The sequence below is a fragment of the Ceratotherium simum genome, chromosome 9 (assembly GCF_057802395.1).
Source record: "Ceratotherium simum simum isolate JZ-2026a chromosome 9, ASM5780239v1, whole genome shotgun sequence".
NCBI classification, from domain to species: Eukaryota; Metazoa; Chordata; class Mammalia; order Perissodactyla; family Rhinocerotidae; genus Ceratotherium; species Ceratotherium simum.
This window is the reverse complement of record NC_141908.1, coordinates 33,924,468-33,939,490: the sequence shown is the minus strand read 5'-3', so window position 1 is coordinate 33,939,490 and position 15,023 is coordinate 33,924,468. Positions and strand designations below refer to the sequence as shown.

General features: G+C 38.2%; 1 protein-coding gene across 2 annotated transcripts in view; it reads left to right on the top strand.

The window, feature by feature from the left end:
• Positions 1-10,726, top strand: part of CACNB4 (calcium voltage-gated channel auxiliary subunit beta 4) — a 251,769-nt gene extending 241,043 nt beyond the window's left edge. For both annotated transcript variants that reach the window (XM_087435205.1, XM_087435206.1), the window contains exons 13-14: positions 6,247-6,432; positions 9,244-10,726. In XM_087435205.1, coding sequence (XP_087291331.1) covers positions 6,247-6,432; positions 9,244-9,504 — 447 coding nt within the window. In that variant the 3' untranslated portion in view covers positions 9,505-10,726. The remainder of the gene's footprint in view (positions 1-6,246; positions 6,433-9,243) is intronic.
• The last annotated feature ends 4,297 nt before the right edge of the window (positions 10,727-15,023 follow it).

Genomic DNA, 15,023 nt, shown 5'->3' with positions numbered 1-15,023 from the left:
CAGATTTATTCTATTAAACACAAAAACTCTGAAGTGAATGATAGTGCCCAGTATCCTTGATCGTATTGCTATCACAGAGGTAATGTTCCACTGCCCTTTTCTGGTAATTTTATTTAAATTATTTAGAATTGTGTGGATTCACCCATCTATTTGCAGTGTCATCCCCGTTGGTGCATTCATTATTGCAAAGCCTCTGGATGTTTAATTCATAACACTACTGTTGAAAAAAGTAATTGATTTCAGATGTTTCCTTCATGAAGCAAGGCCACATGGGATCTAGTTTCTCTCAGTCCAAAGGAGACAACTCTCGGTGCAGGGATTTCAGCCACCTAACCTGGATATACAGAGTTAGAGGTAGCTCACTCCTACTACCAATGCTATGATTTAAAGCGTTGGATTAATATGAACTTAACAAAAACATTGGGTGCCTTTTCTGTAGACAATAACTTTGGTAGATGTTGTTATAATCTTTGAAGAATAAGAACGGACAGGATGGAGGGATGTGGCAAGGAAAATGTGTTTGGGTTCATATTGTCACAGATTATAAAGAGAGAGGAACTAGAAGAGGTCAAAGTCACTGTATTCTTTGCCTTCATGTTATCCCCAATTAGTGGCAAGAATTGTGATTGTCTTTCCCATTTAGCTTATTGAAATGGAAACTATGTGAGACTAACCGCTAGAGCCCCGTAGTATTGGTAGGCTTTCCTTTATCCCCATAAGACCTCCTAGATTCTTCAAAAACCATTTAACTTTAAAGTCCATTTCCTATCACTGGTGGACTAGTGAGTTAAGTACTCAGGATTTCAAAAACTTTAATAATATAAAGAAAGCAGTTTTGATATGAAAGAAACATTGCTTGATTATTTTATAATTAGCATTACATATTTTGCCATTCAGCCATTTTATTTTACTGAATAATATTTACCAGTTATTTTTTTAATGTTGGCAATTTCAAGGTCTCTATATTCCAATAACAAAGAAATAAAAGTATGCTCACTCCTACTATTTCTTTTTTCCACGTAGAAATAGGAAAGAAGCCCCACATGAGGTTTTATCTATGCACAACAAATAAATGTAAAGCAATGCATACACAATGGGAGAGTTTGTATATATTTAATCTCCTGGCTAGCTAATATTCAGTAATATACCAACTTAAGAAAAAGTTAAAATTAGGGCCGGCCCCGTGGCTTGGCGGTTAAGTGCGCGCGCTCCGCTGCTGGCGGCCCGGGTTCGGATCCCGGGCGCGCACCGACGCACTGCTTCTCCGGCCGTGCTGAGGCCGCATCTCACATACAGCAACTAGAAGGCTGTGCAACTAGGACATACAACTATCTACTGGGGCTTTGGGGGGAAAAATGAATAAATAAAATTTAAAAAAATAAATAAAATAAAATTCTTAAAAAAAAAGAAAAAGTTAAAATTAAACTTCAAAAGTAATTTCTAAGTTTTATAAACATTTTATCAAAAAATATTCAGGGGCCAGCCCGGTGGCATAGTGGTTGGGTTCACGTGCTCCACTTTGGCAGCCTGGGGTTTGCAGGTTCAGATCCTGGGTGTGGACCTACACCCTGCTCGTCAAGCCATGCTGTAGCAGCATCCCACATACAAAATAGAGGAAGACTAGGGCCAGCCCCATGGCTTAGTGGTTAAGTGCGCACGCTCCACTGCTGGCGGCCCGGGTTCGGATCCCGGGCACGCACCGACACACCGCTTCTCCGGCCATGCTGAGGCCATGTCCCACATACAGCAACTAGAAGGATGTGCAACTATGACATACAACTATCTACTGGGGCTTTGGGGAAAAATAAATAAATAAATAAAATTATTAAAAAAAAACAAAAACAAAAACAAAATAGAGGAAGACTGGCACAGGTGTTAGGTCAGGGCTGATCTTCCTTGCCACAAAAAAAAAAAAACAAGTTCAGTAGTGACTTCCTAGAAAAAACATATTAGAAATTATATGTTAGTATTAATAAGATTCTCCCCTCCTTGATAGAAAGTATATATTTCACAGTCGTAAAGAACGACTTACCCACTCCCTAACTTCCCTCCCAAAAGAATGTAAAAAAAATAAATGGAACTTGCTCCAATCCTCAATGTAGGAACTGAAAAGTGCTCTATCCTCTGTAAAAACTTGGGTGACCAACCATTCCAATTCTCTCTTGATTTTCCAGATTTTGTCACCGATAGTCCCAAGTACCTGGGAACACTTAGTCCCAGACAAACCAGGACAGTTGGTTGCCCTCATTCAGGTGCCTTGCCTGGGAAAGTTTGTGATACTCTGTGATTGGAGAACCAAACAGACTGCTAAATACTTACCATTTTTTAAAAAAATATTGCAGATCTTCTTCATTTCCATTTTATTCACCTTCAGTCTCTCTCTCTCTCTTTATTCCCTGTCATTTTAGTTCTCTGAACCACTGGATGAGCCAGAGGCATGTTTTTCCCTCTTGTTATTTATAAAGCTTGAGTTTTTAATTTTCCTGAAAGAGCTTATCCAGAAAAGGGATCTGCTGTGCCTGGTTTTCTGATGGTTTGTTTTGACTCCTCTGTTCACTCCTTGTTTACTTTGGCAGCCGCATTATTTCCATCCACCTCAGCTAAGAAAACATCCCATCGTAGAATGTCAGGGGCATTCGCTGTGGCAGTGCTTTGAAAACAGCTCAGCGTTACCCTTATCTCTGGCAGTCACCAAGGGCATAGCATCATTGAGTGGGTAATTGATCATTGCCTGTGACTGTCCCATTACCTACACCCTCTTCTGCTAATTACACAGACAGCTCTCTGAATCCATGTCCCACACTAGAGGCCTCACGTTTTGCACAGTAAGGAGCTAACTAGAGTTGAACCTGTCAATTTATGAAAAATTGGCAAAGCTCGTTTGCATAATTCATTGGGTTACCTCTCTTTGAATTTCATGTATAATTTAAAAAATTTTTTCCTCTTGTACTCACTCTCTAACTCTCTGGTGTAATCAGCTGTGTTATTTCCTAAACAGTTGAAAAGAAGAATTGTCACAGATATATAGGCTGTGAAATCCTTCTTAGTTGAAAATAAGCCGCATATGTCAGTATTCATTCAGAAGCTGAAATTTGCTGTCCTCTGTGCTTTTGAAAGCCTAAAAGCAGTTTCAAATCATCTTCCATCATATAGCTGTCTTTTTATCTGTGGAAAGGCATAGTTTCCTAGAAACGATTGAGGCTTAAGCAAACAGCCATGTGCTGATATATACAAATTCTATCCATTGGCAAAGAGAAGTACTTTATTAAAGTTATTTGTAACTAGGTATGTTTAATTGTGTCTGCAGCTGTGACAATGTAACATGTGGAACAGCCAAGTAGATATAAACCTTATTCAAATAACATCCTGCAATGAGGGCTACTTACTTTGTTTTGCTGTCTTTGGGCTCTGTGATCCTGGCTATGATAGTCAGGACCCTCAGTCCAGGTGTCCCTGGAGGGTCTTTAACTTGGGACTTGATGAAAGCAGGAAAATAACTTATTGGGATTACACATTGTTGAGAACCCACATTATATAATGAGACCTATATAAGTGAATTATACAGTTAACGTAAATAAAACTATATAAACAACAGACTCCAAATCACATACTGTCTAGAATTTGTGAACAGTTTTAGCCTGGAGTGGCTGAGAGAGGGGTCCTTTGTTCCATGCTGCCCAGTTTCCTCTTCTTTCTGTCATCTGTCTGAGTCTGTGGTCGCTCTTTGGGGTGAGGCTGCTCTTCTCCCACTCGAGTTGGCACTGCAATGCTATCTGAGAATGCAGTGTTTATATCAGAGCACTATGGACAATTCTCAGACTCTATATTTGTGATTTTTGATGGTTTACATTAATGGAAGGAGGGGGCTTTTGATTGCAAGAGACAGAAACTCCACTGAGTTACTTTAGTGGAAAAGGGGATTTATTTTAAGGATATATGTTGACAGACACTGTAGGAACTAGCTGTTTTCCCAGTCTCTCATGGGCCATATGGTCTCTTTCTTCCATTGTGTCTCTGCTTCTCTTTATCTGTTTTATTCTCTTTCTTTTAGAGATAGAATTCTTTGACTTACTCATAATTTCCCCTCCCTCATAAGTTCAACTTTCACATGTCTCTCTGGGCCTCTTTCTAAATCCAGAACTTTAGGGCCGGCCCCATGGCTTAGCGGTTAAGTGCGTGAGCTCCGCTGCTGGCGGCCGGGGTTTGGATCCCGGGCGCACACCGACGCACCGCTTCTCCGGCCATGCTGAGGCGGCATCCCACATACAGCAACTAGAAGGTTGTGCAGCTGTAACATGCAACTATCTACTGGGGCTTTGGGGGGAAAAATAAATAAATAAAATAAAATAAAATAAGTCCAGAACTTTAAAACTGCAACTCCAAACATTAACTGGTTTAGTCTCTTTATTATTCTGTATTGAAGTCCCAGGGTGACATAGATTATTACGGATTTTAATACTTGTCTCTGCCACCAGACTGTATGCTTCATGAGCATAGGGATGATGTTTGTTTTCTTTGCCACTGTATACCCACAGTCCCTGACACAAAATAGGTACTGAGTAATATTTGATGAATGAATAAAATATGCAGAAAACTATCTGAAATCTACTAATAAATGCTCTTGTTGGGGGGAGATTTCTACATGAGTTGAACTGACTGAGTCTTCTCAAACACCAGTCAGTCTGGACTGAAGTCACCTTATTCTTTTCCTAGTTGGTAAACATTTTTCACTGCTCCAAGGATGTTCAAACTACTTGGCAAATTAGGGTCTAAATGTTCCATAAAGATTGATGTGATGAAAACATTCAAATAGTAAATGTTGGGGGAGAGATTGTTTTCATGGTGACTTCTGCTTCAGGAAGCCCTCACACTGATGAGGGTAGTCAGCTGACCCACTGCCAACTCACAGTCGTCCAGTTGCCATTAAGCTATAATCCAGCCGCAGTATCAGTGCTAATGGCAGTAACTCTATATTTAGATTCATTAGTGGGAGATTTTGTTTGTTTTTTTTTTGGTGAGGAAGATCAGCTCTGAGCTAACATCCATACCAATCTTCCTCTTTTTGCTGAGGAAGACTGGCCCTGGGCTAACATCCGTGCCCATCTTCCTCTACTTTGTATGGGACGCCACCGCAGCATGGCCTGACAAGAGGTGCATTGGTGCGCGCCCGGGATCCGAACCTGGGCTGCCAGCAGCAGAGCATGAGCACTTAACCACTATGCCACAGGGCCAGCCTCCTAATGGGAGAGTCTTATTTTGGTAAAATGAGCTCATAAGAGCAGGTGGATGGTGATGGAGGTGATGTGAGAGAGAAGGTGCAGATCCAGCTGTCAAAGTTAGGGGTATGCTTCCACTTAGCTATGGAGTGGCTTTTCTCTTTGTGAGGTGCCACAGTTTTCTGACCGACCCTCCAGGGAATCTGTGTGCCGGGTGTATCCTGGCTGTGTTCCCAACCACACTGCAGTGACAGAGGGGCCACTCTGCTCCTTGGGGGTGGAACAACACTTCCGGATTATAGGCCAGATGTTGCACAAAGTCCTTACTGACAGAAACATGGACACCAGATAGTTCTTGCGTGACACCCTCCTCTCCCACAATTAAATGCTCCTGGTTCTTGTTCTTTTTTAACCATTTCACACAACCGTCTTCTGGTAGCAGAAATCACTATAATGTGGTTTTCTAGTATTAATCCTAAACCTTCTTTCCATTTGTTTTATCATGAAACAGGTAACATTTTCACAAACGTTCTGAAAATTATCTTAGTAAATGTTATTTCCTTCAACATGTTTACTTTGGGAGATGAAATGTTTATTCCAATGATATGGTTGTTGCCTAAAATGTTTTTAGGGCTGCTCTTTCAGTGCCATTAACTTATTTCTCTCGTATTCTGAAGTAAGTATAATTCAGCTCTATAGGAATATATGGATGAAGATGTGAATACATATATGTTTTCACTACATTCTATTTATAACACTTTTACAGTTACCTCATCTTTTTCTTCTGAATAATGAAAGATCTAAATAGTTAATGAGCACTCCTATGTTTATGTCAATGTCCAAATTGGCGCATGGTTAACTGTGCACCTCTTCACTTGACTTTAACTTTAGAAACTGCCAGTACAGCCCCTCAAATTTGATGTTTGCTCCTAGACATTAGAAATGCTATTATCTGTTTTAAGGGGGATTTTAGGTTTTATTGCCTAAAACCTAAAGTGTAAATAAAATGGATTTTTCTTGTCATCTGCAGGAAATGTTTGATGTTATCTTGGATGAAAATCAGCTGGAGGATGCATGTGAACATCTGGGCGAGTATCTGGAGGCATACTGGCGTGCTACCCACACAACCAGTAGCACCCCCATGACCCCGCTGCTGGGAAGGAATCTGGGCTCGACAGCACTCTCACCATACCCCACAGCAATTTCTGGGTTACAGGTATTGTCACTTTTCACTCGGGCTTTGACAACTTTACATTTAAGTTTCTACAGGGGGGGCCGGCCCTGTGGCTTGGCGGTTGAGTGCGTGTGCTCCGCTGCTGGCGGCGGGCGCACGCCGACTCACCACTTGTCCGGCCTGTGCTGAGGCGGCGTCCCACATACAGCAACTGGAAGGATGTGCAACTATGACATACAACTATCTATTGGGGCTTTGGGGAGAAAAAGGGAAAAAAAGGAGGAGGATTGACAATAGATGTTAGCTCAGGGCCGGTCTTCCTCAGCAAAAAGAGGAGGATTGGCATGGATGTTAGCTCAGGGCTGATCTTCCTCACACACACACACAGAAAGATTCTACAGGGAACTTGATTGGGATGGAGACTGGGACTGTCCTTAATCTGAAGAGCGAACCACGTGTGGGCATTATATAAAAAACTCTAAAATATTGCCTAATTATGATCTACCCTAGACAAAGTCACCCAGAGAGTCGCCCTTTCTTTAGAACTTTGCTCTCTGTTAGTTTATTTATTTTTTGTGAGGAAGATTAGCCTTGAGCTAACATCCAACACCAATCCTCCTCTTTTTGCCGAGGAAGATTGGCCCTGGGCTAACATCCGTGCCCATCTTCCTCTACTTTATATGGGACGCCACCACAGCATGGCTTGACAAGTGGTGCGTCGGTCTGCACCTGGGATCCGAACCTGTGAACCCCAGGCCACCGAAGCGGAGTGGGCGAACTTAACTGCTATGCCACTGGGCCAGCTGCACTCTCTGTTAGTTTATAATGGCTTTTACTTAGATAAATTAATCCTTCCTATGTCTAAACCCCACCAGGAAACTTACTACCTACTCGGTGCAACTGTCCGTTACATCTCATGTCACTTCTTAAGGATTATACGGTTGTGGCAATGTCAGGCACCAGAGCAAGCTAAGTAAAATATTTTGGGACAGATGGACCTTTTGACTGCCCTTAGGTAATCCTGCCCCACAGGCTGCTGGACATGTCCCCTAGCTTGCCCAGTACAGAACGTACACATGAATAGAGCGGCTCTGTTCCGAAACAGTGACAGATCCCTGAGTTTTCTTGGGGGCGTGCTGGGGACCACCTCTATCGGTGGCTATGGCAAGTGTCCTTTAAGGAAGCTGGGGATGAGGCAGGAGCAGGAGGTTCTCTCTTCTACTGTTCTGATGCTGTGCTCAGGGCTAGATGTGGGGAGCCAGAGGCATTATAATACAAAGTGAATCTTGCCTTTTTATATCAATTATTATTTACCATTTTTCAAGCAGCTCCTGGAATGTGGCCAAATCCCCAGCTGGCAGTGGGACATGTAGTCAATTGAGCCCTCTGGCGTCGTGGCTACTTTTGTATTAATGGTTTATAATGATAGTCATAATTGTAGATCATGTAGAGTTAACTCTGAGATGAATGGCACTCTCTGAAATGCTATTATGACTGTATTACTCTGCTACAAAATTGTGTCTTTGTAAGCAAAACCTGCCATATACATGAATAGCTTTTGAGGCTGGAAATGAACATGGGAAGTGTACTGTTGTAATACACAGTATCTACGTATGCACCAGGACTATTTCTTGCCTTTTTCACTGCTTGTGTGCTGATCCTGAGTGTAGCATTTCCACTGACTAGTTTGAGTTGGCTCCAAATTGAACATTGTAGGATGAGAAATGGATGCATGAAGCAGTATGCTTCTGTAATGTAGGTGGAAATGAAATGTTGTACTTTGTTTATGAATATAACACTCTTGACTCATCACCTCTAAGACACCCACCTAGAGTGGTTCCCCCAGTATCACTTGAGTTAACATGGCACCCTTTATCCTGTGGCCTATTTCTCCTAGTAACCATGGGTATGTGATTGTTAGACCCTTGGTGGGGGTTAAAGGCACAGGCTGTGACTGTTAAATGAGTTTCCTGCTGTGTGAAGGTGAGTGTCCTTTAGAGGAAACATATTTGGGTCCTTGATTTCATCAGGATCCTGTTTCTTAACCGAGTTGACCTACCTAAGCAGGTAGACACAGCTATGATACATGTTTTCCCATGATTTGAAAAAAAATGTTGATTAATGTTTTCTGGGCCATCAAATAAGTGTCTGAAGATATTAATTTCAATTAATGGTATTAGAGGAATTAAGTTTATATCTGAAGATTATTTTTGCAGGACATTTCAGTTGAGGAAGCAAGAATTGTAAATGTATCAGTTAGCCAGCTCCATCACTATTGTATACTCCTTTGGAAGGAATATTGCTGAGAGTCTTACATTTATGTAGGATGCAGAATCAACATACTTTATTTTATGAGCAGTGCAAATCATAATTTTATTAAAATATTTTTAAAAGGTATAAGGAGCATTCATCTAGGTAAATGTAAAGTGTGTGACTTTAGGAAGAGAAAGATTTTATCAGTTCGAGAGAGAAATAAAATAGTAGATGCTATTCTGAACTTGAACTTATTTTCCAACAGTAAACTAATCCTCACTTTTGCAATAGAAGTGGAATTATTAGGCCTTCTTAAATATATTAAGTTCTATTCAGCAGTTAACTTTCAATTCTATATTTTAATAGGAAGCAGAATCGTGCAGTATTATGTAATTAGATTCATAAATTATCAGCACTTTGGCATCTTTGCATGTTGTGTCCCAAATAAATAAGACCAGATATTTTGAGGAGACCATTCGTGCATCAAAATGCTTTATTAAGTCAGATATTTGGTATCTTATTGTCCACATCCTACTGTCGTACATACATCTATATGTTCTAGATGAGTGATTTAATCAATGAACTATCTGATATTTTTAGAGTCAGCGTATGAGGCACAGCAACCACTCCACAGAGAACTCTCCAATTGAAAGACGAAGTCTAATGACCTCCGATGAAAATTATCACAATGAAAGGGCTCGGAAGAGTAGGAATCGCTTGTCTTCCAGTTCCCAGCATAGCCGAGATCATTACCCTCTTGTGGAAGAAGATTACCCTGACTCATACCAGGACACTTACAAACCCCATAGGAACCGAGGATCGCCTGGGGGCTACAGCCACGACTCCCGACATCGGCTTTGAGTCTGCAGAAACAAACAAAAAATTCATCTGTTGACAATTTGCCATAGCCCTACTAGGATAAACCAATCATCTTAACTTGGCAAGTACAGCACAGTATTTACTGTGCTTGTGGGCTGCTGTCATTTGATGCTAAGTAAGGGGCAAAAAAAAATGTACATTATGCCCTTAAGTCTAGATGGATATTAGATGCCCAATCATATAGATATTTTTAAGTGCAACATTTACATAACAGTACCTTTTGTTTTCTTCATTAGATTTAGACACATCAATTTGTAATTTAGGGTACTTATCAAGGCACATATAAAATAATTTCCCGTGCTGGAAATTCCAAATGACCAGTTCCAGTTGGAACCAATTTATAAACCAATTCCTGTTGGAATTTGGGTGAATCGACTGGAAAGTCTACTTGAGCATGTTGCAATCAATTAAAAAATCTGAAAAAAAAAAAAAAACCACAACGAATTAATGAAATCAAAATACCAGTAGAAGTCAAAACCAGCTATGGTATTTATTTGCTGGAAGCTAAATTTACACTTAAAGTTGGAATGTATAAACATTTTAATATATGTTAATGTTGCCAGAATGGCTTTTCAAACTTACCAAATGTATTGATAGTGCCAAAAATATCTCAAATTAATGCAGAAATTATACAGTCTCCTCAGATTTTAATATTTTTATTTCTTTCCTGGCACAGCTGTTGTATTCAAAGTGTTTTGCTTTTTGTTTAGTCACTACTGTTAGCTCGTTTGAAGTTGGCAAAAAAACTCAAAATTTCTTTAGCAGTGAGAGAGAATAGTAAAGAGAAGGCCAGTCATAGCTGGTTATGTGACGTGGAAAATGGGGTGTTGTTTCCCCTTTATTCAATCTGAGCACAACTACATACATCCAGGAATCTGGAATCAGACAGGAAGGATGGGCACAGATTCTCCTGAGTGCAGAGCTGAACATCTCCCGATGGGAATTCATCTATTCCACTTACCACAAACATGGTTCGGTATTTCCCACCAGTGCAGTTGAATATCTTTCCATTGCTTCCTTCAGTCTCTGTCTTTGAATATCTGAATGTTCTAGCCCTTCACCAAATTCTTTTTAATCATGCTAAGGATTTTTGTTTTACGTGGATACATTCAATTTTGATATTGAAAGCTGTGTTTATACGAAACGATTAATTGAAAAATGTGAAAACAAATGATGAATTTAAAAACTTGCAATAAAAAATAAACTCAGATTCAGAATAGATTTGTTCACTAAAATTATAGCATTTTTTATTGCAGTGAATTATAAAGAATTTGGAGTTGAGTTGCCTTATTTCTAACGAACACTCTTCTTCACCTATTAAGTCTTCAGAGTTTTTCCAGTGGCTATAATTATGGAATTGGTGACCTTATGTCTTATATTATAAAGGAAGCCTTAGATTCACTATGATCCAAGAAATTATTGAAATTGACCCTTTTATACAATACACAAATGTCTTTAGGAAAAGACTCTTGTTTCTAAAAGTCCACAATGCATGCAATTTTCTAAAGCCCCAGTAGGACCAGGCATAAAAATCCTTTTCTACTGGTACATGTCACGAAGCCTATTTTTTGAAAACAATAATTCATTTTCTATTATCTTATCCCCCCGTCAAGCCTTTCAATATTTAGGATCTCAAAGCATGCACCAGTTAAATAATTTTCCTGACCGTGAAAATAAGTTCCATATTCTTGATTAGTTATACATATCTTGAACCTCATTATAACCTCCCACATTCCCTCCCCCTCTGTTCACTGTACATACCGCATTATGAACCTGTTTAGCTGATGATGAGGATGCCTATAATTATGTAAGTTATCTCAAATATTTGATACAATTAAAAAAATGGGCTCAGTAAATTCTAAAAGTTAACATGTGATACTGGCTCGTGAGGTTCTTTTGTCATCTAGTGAAGCTTACAGAACTTTCAGTTATGACATTTAAAGAGCTGTATCCATTAAGCACTTTAATAAACATGTAACCTGCCATTACTGAATACTTTGTTCGAGCACAGAAGAGCATTTTCCAGCAAACAAAAATATATTTATTACATGTACAGCACATATTTGCATGAGAAAGAAAACATTAGCCAAAACATTTTTCTATATGCTTTACTGGTTTCTTGTTTGTGTGCATTAAAGTATTTAATTGCAAAGAGTGCACCAAGGTGTATAAATTTAGACTAGACAGCTGTTCAGCTTTTTCTGTAGTAGCATTAGCAATCTGGTCATTTAACTACTTTAAGATATTTACATTTTATGGCAGGTAGCTGTAACAGCACTTACATATATTTCCTGATCAGCAAGACTACCATATTCTTTCAACTTTTAAAAATCACTTGTTTTTAAAGGCTTCTCAAAGCCTTGTTTCTAAGTCTTCCATGTCATGCTGATAAAGAGAGAGGTCCATTCAATATCTGTGCACAGAACCAATCTGTCATTTACCATCAAGTGTCCATACCTGTTTTGCTTTGTATTCTTATTCAAAAGCTAATAATCTTAGAAAGGGTATAATGTATATTTTCTTGATGGATATATTTAAATTTTTACTTTGATTTGGCATATTCTTTCCCCTTCCTTTTGAAATGTTTATCTTCTCCAAATGAATATGAGATATACATTTTCCATTTTTTTAGCCTTAGAGTTTATTGTGTAAATGATACTAAAATACAGATATATACTAAATGAAAAGTTTTATTTTTGCCAAGCATATCAAGCACCTGTGGAAAATATATATTCCATAAATACTTTGTTTTTAACTGACTTCATTTAAAAATAGCAAATGATAAGCAGGAGAAACAAGTCTTATAATGTTTTGAGGCTGTTTTAACTTGTAGTATAAACCACATATTCTGTAATTTCAGTATATGTAATTTCAGAATATGTAAATTACATATTTTATAATTTCAGTTAGTGAACATGTAACAATGTAGACTCATGTGACAATGTGGAAATGTAGTCCTGGAAAAAAAGGAATGAAGTTTGTCAATCCTGATGTTAATTCTCAAGGCTATAATGTCACTCCAGTATTACAATCAACATGTTATCTTGTTTATTCTAATACTTAGAGCAACACTTAGAAATGTTTGTAAATGACTGATGATTCTCTCCTATCTTTATACAGTTCTATTGGAAAGAAAATTGAAAATAACAATTTAGATTGATAGTCTTTCCTAATAAGAGAGTCTTAATTATGTGACAATATGTCATTGCACTTAGTCCTTAATGAAATGAATTTTTTAAATACAAAACAAATTCTGAGAAAATTATTTGTTCCCTTTGAAAAATTTGTTAATTACTTTAATTATTATTGTTGTTGTTTGCAAAATGTATTTTTGGAATGTTAACCTCTTTTCATACCTGCATACTTGAACTTGTCTATTGTATGGGGGCCTTAAAATTCATAATAAGAAGCTAGGGCAGTGAAAAGGAGGGAGAGAAGGAAATTATGCCAAACAATGGTTTGCAAATTGAAACTTTTTGAATGAACATATCATAAAATGTTGTTGAGACCCAGGATGTCAGTTAAGAATGTTTCTAGGCAACCTTAATTTGCATGCTAGTGTATTTTCTTAGTTATACAGTTTTATTTTGGTATTTGCTAAAAAATAAAAACAACATAATGCCACTACAGAAATTGCCCTATATATTGATATTCATACTACCTCTTCTCTAGAGAAGACAATCTGTCTTTAAAGAGAAAAACACTTTTAATAAGTAGCGATCAAATTTATTACTCTTATTGCTAACCTTGCTGCAAAGCTAAATGCATAAATTGTTAAAATATACTTTCCCTTTAGATTTTAAATGGTTTACAAAATGCTTTTGTCACCCTTTCATTTCTTCCATGTTAGCGAAGTTTTCTTTGAATTGGTTCACAGCTTATTGGGAGGCAAGGTTAATTTCATAAATCAGTCATCATAGGGAACAAAATGAACTGCAAGGGAATTGCCTTGATGTGCAACTTGTTTTAATATCTAGCTCTTAGTCTAAAAGAGAGGAGATCCAGAGACTTGATGTTTAACTGCAGCTGGTTTGCAAATTCAAATATTATTGATCCTTGACTTCTCCTATGGACACTTAGCCATTTACTGGGTAAGGATGGGATATGCATTATCTTGGACTCCCATGTCATTGGAACAAAATTCATATAAATGTTTTAAATAAATGGGAATGTCCCTCTTATTTCTTTTATATTTCTGCCTTTGTCTTTCAAGACAATGTTGCATGTTTTCTTTTTTAATAATATAAAATTCCTCTTTGAATGACTATATGAATAAAAACATTATAGGAAATTATGTAATACAGTTTGTTTCATTAGTTCCTCATGCCTTTAAATATTGTTAATACTGTAACTGCTACTAAGTTACTTACTCAAGCTATGTCTATAGGGCAGAGAACAGTCCTCCTCTTTTAAATCATAATCATGACCAAACCAGTCAATATAATAGTTGTCAGACAGACAACAAGGATAACTTTTTGTTGCTGACTTAAGCAATCAAGTTAGTCAAAATAGTAAAATTGGTTTATATGGGCAGAGAGAGCTATAGCATTTAAAAATTACTTTTTAAAAGTTTCTTCTTTTATTAAAATGAATGTTCTCAAATGAAATACATCCTCTTATGGCAACTATCTCTATCTACTTGTGGATGATTTAATCCCAAATGCTTCATGTAATTGAGGGACATTATGAGAAGACTAGAAGATATCTCATCAGATAATCTTGACTAAGGGCTGAAACTCCCACTTACCATGAAAAAGTATAAAAGTGAATAGCAATGAGTTTTGGGGAGTCATAGTTACATATGAAACATTCCTTTGTTTCTTTTGATGTATGTAAAATGTTTGCAGAAAGATAGTAGAAAATGTTATTAATGAATTTAGAGTGGTTTGGGGGAACACAGTGATGCTTCCTCTGTGAAAATTATAAGGAGTTAAAATGAGACCTGAGAACCAGGAGTGGCTGGCCTCTAGCTTTTCTTTTTTTTTTTAAGATTTTATTTATTTATTTTTCCCCCCAAAGCCCCAGCAGATAGTTGTATGTCATAGCTGCACAACCTTCTAGCTGCTGTATGTGGGACGCGGCCTCAGCACGGCCGGAGAAGCGGTGTGTCAGTGCACGCCCGGGATCCGAACCCGGGCCGCCAGCAGCGGAGCACGCGCACTTAACCGCTAAGCCACGGGGCCGGCCCTGGCCTCTAGCTTTTCAATACCTTGTAAGTGTTCTTGGTTATGTTTTGAACACTTACATTTCTCAACAAATGGCTATGTCTTTATGTATGTAGGGGCCACTCTTGTTCTACTTGCATGCCACATTCACATACTTTTAACTGAAATCAGTGTGAATTCTGTATGCATTCAGGATGTATTAAAGATGCAGGATCATTAATGCTATATTGTTGCATACTATTTTTCATATGCCTTACAATATTTTCTGGGACATTATTAAATTGAAAGCATTTTATTGCCAAAATAAATCTATGTTGTTACTTCTAATCTGCATTA